The sequence below is a fragment of the Perca flavescens genome, chromosome 15 (assembly GCF_004354835.1).
Source record: "Perca flavescens isolate YP-PL-M2 chromosome 15, PFLA_1.0, whole genome shotgun sequence".
Lineage (NCBI taxonomy): Eukaryota > Metazoa > Chordata > Actinopteri > Perciformes > Percidae > Perca > Perca flavescens.
Window position 1 is genome coordinate 17,349,980 of NC_041345.1, and position 7,488 is coordinate 17,357,467.

The window sequence follows — 7,488 nt, forward strand, 5'->3', positions numbered from 1 at the left end:
GGATATGCATTCTTAGTTTACTTCACTCTTCAGCCTTTTCCTATTCATAGCATGAAAACTACAGATCAGTTCAGAACAGTGTGTTGTCAAAATATAGAAAATACCAAGGGAAAAAGCTTGCACTGTTTTAAAAGGTTGTAACAGGCAGTTAGAGGATTTTTTTTGCCATGGTAACATTTTCCAGGCTTTTTTTTTTTTCTCACCTCTGCTCATCTTCTTGCAGTGGCTTTAGCTGGAACCTTTGTTGTTTTAGTGTGATCAGCTGATTTCTGTCTCATGAAAAGACAACATTTCGATGGTGTGCCTGCACTCATCCACTTCCCTTTCCTCTGAACATCCTGGTAGGATTTCGACAGAAGCGTTTACCATGACAAACAGCTAGATTCACTCCTGTTTAGTGGCAAATAGCATCAGATTCAATCCACCACTGCTGAGCTTCTTATCAACACAGGAAAATACATGTATTGTTTCCCGTTTAAGAAGTCTAATCCCACTCTGTTCTTGAAAGATCTTTTCAGACTTGCTTAATAAAAATTACATAATGCACAAAATATTGCATTTGATATAAAACATCCTTCTCTGCATGTGCAGGTGCACGTGCACCTACACTCAGAGATGCTCAGAGATCACAAAACACATTTACTGTACGTACAAACACAAACACTCACTCACAAACACACGCAGTGAAAAATATAATACAAAACCTGAAAGAAGACTTACGTGCAGGTATAGTAAACATAGAGGAGATGTTGAAAGGAAAAATATGAAAGGAATGTGTGGGAATTCATCCCCATTTTAAAGCCTTGACAAACAAAAGTTTCTGCTTAGTGTCCCTCATCTGTTTATAGGTCCCATGTGACATTTCTCCAGTACACTACTCAACAATGCTTCAGGGATTGAGCCTAAACAGGCCTAGTATATGGCTCTATATTATTTATGGCTTTTATGCAAATGCAACAGTGACAGTGAGCAAAAACCTTTGATCTGGGCTTCCTTTGTTGCTTCTACAGTTAATGCCGCAAAAGCATCATGAATCCAACGGGAAAACAGATTCAGGAATGCAGTGATGAGATTCTAAACAGAATCAAGGGAACCTGATAACTTTGCCTGCAATGTAAATGAAGAGCTGATACTGCCTCCTGCCTTAGAAACACATATTTTTCCTAAGGTTAATGACTGTATCTACATGGAATTGGCTGTGCCATTACCGCAAAACACATTGTTAGATGATGAGATAACACGTCAAGATTGTCATTTATCACCATTAAACATTAAAGAATTATAAAGCTTTTAGTAAGTGTGATGAGTTACTGAGCAGTCATAATAATAGGGGGTCTTCATCTAAAGCCATTCCTGTCTCATTCACCACTCATAGTCTCTGCCAAGATCATAATTGCAAAAAAAAAAGATGTATCTCTTCATTTTCTCATTGAGTTTACTGGTTCATAAAAATGAACCAGTGAATGTGTTTTGAACGATAACCACATAACTGCAGACGTTTTAGTGTTCCCTCTAGTTCTGCCAGGATGGCAAAGCAGGCAATTAAAAGCCTCTTAATCTCAAAAATGTGGGTACAATTACTGTTCTTCTGAGTCTCCTAAAAACAGATTTTAATGACACAAGGTTATATTTAGTCAAAAATGTACTATTTGTTTTCATGCAGGTGTTTGTTGAGACATTATTTAGGATATATTTATAATGATAATAGTAATTATTATTAAAACTAAAACTATCAGTCTGTTCAGTCTTTACTGCTATGCTATGCTATGCTATGAGCTGCCCTGATCTTTCACAAAATTGCAATTTTAAGCTGTAGGTTGATTAAGAAAATGAGAGGAATCAATGGAATAATTTATGTAATAGAAATCCACAACAAAAAAGGTGCAAAATATTTCATGATCATATGCTCTGAAAAATCATACAGAATGTGTTAATTTTGAACAAAATGCCAACCATGTTGTTAACTTTTTACATTAGATAAACAATTTGAATATGATGCATGTTAAACCAACATGTTTAAAATGTGTTAGATTTACACCTGATGTTTGGTGTACTGTGAATACAGTATCAGCAATGATTGATATGCTTTGATGTTGGGCAAAATGAGACAGGGTGTGTCCCTATGCTGCTCTCATACAGCCCCTGCGGAAAAAAAAAACTGCTCACTTTTGTCTCTGTTCAAATCTTAATTTTGCTTCAAAATGAACCTCCTGAATCCATTGCAAACAGAGCATGCCTTGGATTGTACACATGCACAAAAAACATAATTTCGTATTAAAAACAATACTTGTCTGAACTCAATCAGCACACACACACACACACACACACACACACACACACACACACACACACACACACACACACACACACACACAGACACATTCACAAATAGCTTAATCAAAAAAGGTTTATTTTATTCCTCAGAATACAGTGTCAAGGTAAACACAGACAGACTCTTAGTGTGTTTTATTAAGCTTGCGTGCCCTCGTCCTCCAGGTGAGTCATGCTTTGATTTTCATTTCTAAAGATGCCATTATAAAACCAGATGCTGTAGAAACAGACAGAGGCTTTGGCTATAAAGGGGGGTTATCGCCGCATGGATTTATAAACAAACTGAACTCCTAAGCAGATTTACTGAGGGGTAATACCCAGGTATACAGACACATGTCAGCAACAACACAACTGTTAAATCATGTGTGTTGACTGTATTTAAAACAGTAAACGCTTGAGGTGGAGGGATGAATTCTGCTGCTGGGACACATGACAGAAATACTGGTTAGGAGGGGTCTCTAGTGAGCCTGCTGGCCCAGGGGTGTGAAAAGCTTATCCCACACCTCTACCTTCATGATGGCATTGCCCAGGGGACTCATTGTGGCCTTGATATCTAGGTAGTTTCCCACATAATTGATTCCTGATCCAATGGCTTCCTCCCTGACAAACCCATGCTCCTGCTGGTTCTTCTCGTAGTACATTTCTTTGTACAAATCCTTATCACAGTTACGGCCCTTTTGATAGATACCCACTGAAAACCAGTTCTTGTACAGGTTGTAGTCCCATGGAACTGAGAACATGATGGCCAGAGTCTCAATGTGGTCATTCTGAGTTCTCTCGAAAAGGTCGTAGGTCAGCACACCAATGCTGCCGGTTGCTTTGCCGCTGGACTTGGTGAAAGTGCAGACCTCAGCCTTTAGTGGGCGCACTGTGGGTTGAGGTGGGTTGTATGTCTCCCCATTCTCAAGGTACACCCTACACAAATAGACACATACTGTATATTACACATTTTCTTTTGCATCTATGTAATACATTTCTAACAAGCCTGAAAAATAAAGAACAAAACAGGCAGGGCTTACCTGGGGTTGATGAGGCAGTAGTTGGTAGTGACATTTACAATTTCAATGGTAACGCTTCTCTTGCTGTTCACATCGGCTGCTACAGCTTCAGCTGACTCCGTCATGTTGGAATGGGTGTGAGATTGGCTTGTAAAACAAAGGTAATTTAGGTGTTAACCTTCGGAACCGAACGACATAGCAGCTGTGACAAGCACTTCCCTCCACTCCTAAACACACTGGGAATCATGACAATCCCCTCTGCTCTGCTGACTTGCTGTATTGGCATTACACTGACCTTCAAAAGTGAACATGAACAGGCACTGGGTATGAATGATGCATTTCAAAAAGGCTAATGAGATTTCTAAAGCATTTGTGAACAATCAGACAATAACCTTAGACTCCTGTTGCCTCATTAGAGTTATTGCAGCACTAAGGCGCGTGCAGTAATGAAGTTAGAGTAAAAATTCTAGAGAAAATGATCACCCTTTTTATCAACAGATAAAATATACACATCAAACAAATGCCCCATCAAGCTTCTGTATGTCTCTACAAATATATATATTTTTAAATTAACATATTTATTTTGTCTCAAGTCTTTTTCCCCAAATGTTCTAAGTGACCTACCTGCTGAGAACTTCTGTTGATGCTACCAAGTCCCAAAATGGGAAAAGTTACCTAGAAGGGAGGCGCCTGTATTTTTTTTTTTTTTTTTTTTTTTTATAAACAAGGACGTATGCCATCACCCAGGACACCCTCCCACTTGTAACACAACCCCAGTTGGACAGCACGCACCCTCTTTTAACACAGGAGAACAAATGTTCCTGTGTTTTCTCCTGTGGAATAAAACTGCCACACCCTAGCCCGTGGCAGAGTTGAATAGTTTGCAGCGGTTTCCTATTGGATACTGACCTCTTAGGTAAGCCGGGATCATTCACTCAGCACACTTATTTTCTCCTACAGGATTGTGGCTACATAGATTGAGGTGGTTTTGAATATCTCATTCCTGTGGTATTGTGCAACAGAGACAAAAGCAAACTGAACAAGTTGAGACAGACTGGTTCTTTCTTTGGTTGAAACTCTTGCATTTCAAATACCACACAAGATCCGCACACATTAGAGCAAGATGGAGAGTGTGACAGTCAGTGAAGAACAATATTATCATGCCAATTAAAAAAACATCTATGCACATATTCCATCTGTTGCTACTCATTAGAATTGGATGGATCCAGCTAAGAGATTAAAACATGATTACTGTTCATCAGTAATAATGAAAGCATACTGAGTGAAAACATAACAATACACACAACACAAACATTGGGTTTGAATGTTTTATTACCATTATCAAAGACAAAGGGAGTGTACAATATACATTAGCCCAAGAAATAGCTAATGGGAAATCCATGAGCTGGCTGTCAGATATTGATATCTTTCAGTGGACACACAATACAGATGACAGCAAAATCAGTCTTCCCCTCCTCTGGATGGCAAAATGCAGTCAAATCAAATGAAGTTTATTTATTTTGCTGGGTACAAAAGTAAAAACAAAACAAAAAAGCAGAACACCAGCAGACTCTTAGCGACCCATTTTATCATACAGCTCCACTTTAACAATAGCTTTGCCAATAGAAGACATTGTGGCTCTCAAATCGACATATGTAGCTTTATATTCCAGCCCACAGCCATGTGTCTCAGAGTGGGTGAAGCTACTGAGATCTTTCCCATCATACAGCTGGTTGTACAGATGTTTGTCGCAGGCACGGGAATGCTCAACCACACCCACAGCCAGCTTGTTCTTGTACAGGTTGTGGTCATAGGGCACAGAGAACATGATGACCAAGCGCTCGGAGCAAACTCGGCTCTGCATATGGAACAGGTCGTAGGTCAGCAGGCCAACAGAGCCCGTGGCAGTGTTGTCATCCTTGGTAAAGGAGCACACTTCGGTCTTGGTGGTGCGAACCGTAGGCTGGGGCGGGTGGTGACAGAAGCCACTTGACATGTATACCCTATATAAAAGAGCAGGAGACAAATCCTTACCACCACTTCCAATCACCTGTCACACTTCCCAGACTTTTGATGAAAAAAAACTGAGTTTTGCAAGTTTTGTTGGAGATTGTCACTGTACTTCTTGAATGTTGGGCTTTCCAAGGTACCAGAACTACCTCCTACTGATGGATGGAGTGTGACTGTGCAAGTACTGCTGTGGACTTCTAAGCAACAGTGAGTGTACCTGCATGCGATGTGCAATGAGGCAGTGTGTGTCACCACATGATGGATAGGTGGATGTTTTTAGCAAAGTGATGTCACACATGAAAACCACCCATCCAAGATATGGTCTGTCCTGTCACAGCTAGATAAATGTAGAAGTGTGGTAGAAATTCCAATAGATGTGGGTCTTTTGTATTTATTTTATTGTTTTGTTTTATTAATTTTCCCTTTTTTATCAGAAGTGAATGAAACTGACCGATTTTATTGTTGAGGAATAGGCAGCAAACCAAATCTAATAATGTATGATGTAAGTTAAATAGATAGTATACTGACATTTCACTTGCAATATCATTGAGCTTTACTTTGAATGAAGTACAGTATAACCATAAACAGACGTCTTATGCTTATGCGATCTGTGCTTTTTCTATGACTATTAGAGAGAAAAAAGTTGTGGAAACTTCGTTTATTTGAAATGACTGCATACTAATGCTGTAAACAGGCATTACAATCTTAAAGCACTTCAAAGCAATGCATTAAGCCTTTTGAAAATGAATACTTCTCCCTGGAACCAATCGAACTTGAGTACACACAGGCCGATTGCAGAAGCTTATCTCTAAGTGCAGAAAACAATGTTCATGCAGGTGACTAAAAGACTAAGCTAACCTGCACTGAACTCTAATTTAGAGTGTTTCATCTAAAAGAAAAAAAGAAAATGAATTTTTTTTTTTAAGTTTTTTATAACTTGCAAATTATCTCTGCATGAGGTCATTCAATAATTTCTACTTTTAAAAAAATCATTTTTGTATTCATCCAATCCACTTTGCTCTAAGAAGTTATGTTTATTTAATCACTTTTGGATGTATTAAATTGGTAAATACAGTTACAGACTTACTTGGGGTTGATGAGGCAGAAGCTACCGCTGACATTGGTTATTTCTATGGTGCAGTTTCTGTTGGTGGTAAGAGTGGCTGACACAGCTTCTGCTGTTTCTGGCATCTTGGCTGCAGGACTGAAAGCTTAGAGCAGTATAGCCGCAAACAGGTCACCATTCAGCAGGTATTGTGCAGTATACAAATGATAATTTTCTTTTTTATAAAAGAAATAAAGAAATAAAGACAAGTTTTTAGTTCTTAAGTCATGGCAGGTCAAAATAAATATATAAATCTTTTTTTCTTGTAAAAACAAATTACCCTTTTATAACCAAACTAAGCAAATTTTCTTTACTCTGGATTACAAAACTACTGAATTTATCAGAACAAATTCTGCAGTAAGGTGCAAATAAAATGTGAATATAGCTTATATGACAAATGTTATTAACTGAGAGTACAGGATAATATAATCTTGCTATAAATAGAAGAAATTATATTCACCTTTTGGAGGTAAATGCACTAGTTGTGTTAGGCAGCAGAGTCAAGTTTCCTTTTTCCCAGATCCTGCAGAGAGGTGTAGATCCTCCCCTGTGTGATTACACCTCCACAGAGCTTGTTCCAACACAAACACAGGCGTGTCCACAGTGAAGTGAGCAGCATCCACCATTCCTTATGGAAAATTATATCTGAAAAAGAGGCAGTTGGGCCACCTGTGATCCCGTGATCACAATATAAATCAATGAGTTTTAATAATGCTAATTAGGTGAATTATCAAACTAATTCATATATTAACTAGATATGTGTGTGTCAGCATTTGCCTTCACATCAGACATGGGTGGTATTGACATCACCTCTGTATGTTGAACGATTAATGGCTTACGGTGAGTTTAGGAAAATGTATTTTACTTTACAAAAGTGTAACTTAATGCAGCCCATTGTTGTAAAATCGTATCAGATTGTTGTAGTTTAAACCTTATTCCAATTGTTATTTTTTAGTTATTTTATTAATTTAACTGATTTCATTACATTTTTCGAGATTAATTCATAATTCATAACACCCCTCTTTGCTCTTATTGGACCCTTTG

General features: G+C 38.3%; 1 protein-coding gene across 1 annotated transcript; it reads right to left on the reverse strand.

Annotated features, from left to right (window-relative positions):
- Positions 1-2,653: 2,653 nt before the first annotated feature.
- On the reverse strand, positions 2,654-3,454 carry apnl (actinoporin-like protein). Its single transcript, XM_028598665.1, has 2 exons — positions 3,351-3,454; positions 2,654-3,246 (listed from the first exon to the last, which is right to left on the reverse strand). Exons 1-2 carry the CDS (start codon positions 3,452-3,454, stop codon positions 2,790-2,792), a joined length of 561 nt encoding a protein of 186 aa, XP_028454466.1. The 3' UTR covers positions 2,654-2,789.
- Positions 3,455-7,488: the final 4,034 nt, after the last annotated feature.

What these genes read in the sequence shown, in the direction of transcription:
- apnl (XM_028598665.1), bottom strand. Translation starts at nt 3,454, where the DNA reads ATGACGGAGTCAGCTGAAGCTGTAGCAGCCGATGTGAACAGCAAGAGA. An exon ending in TACTGCCTCATCAACCCCAG is followed by an intron (nt 3,247 to 3,350) that starts GTAAGCCCTGCC and finishes CTATTTGTGTAG; the next exon opens with GGTGTACCTTGAGAATGGGG.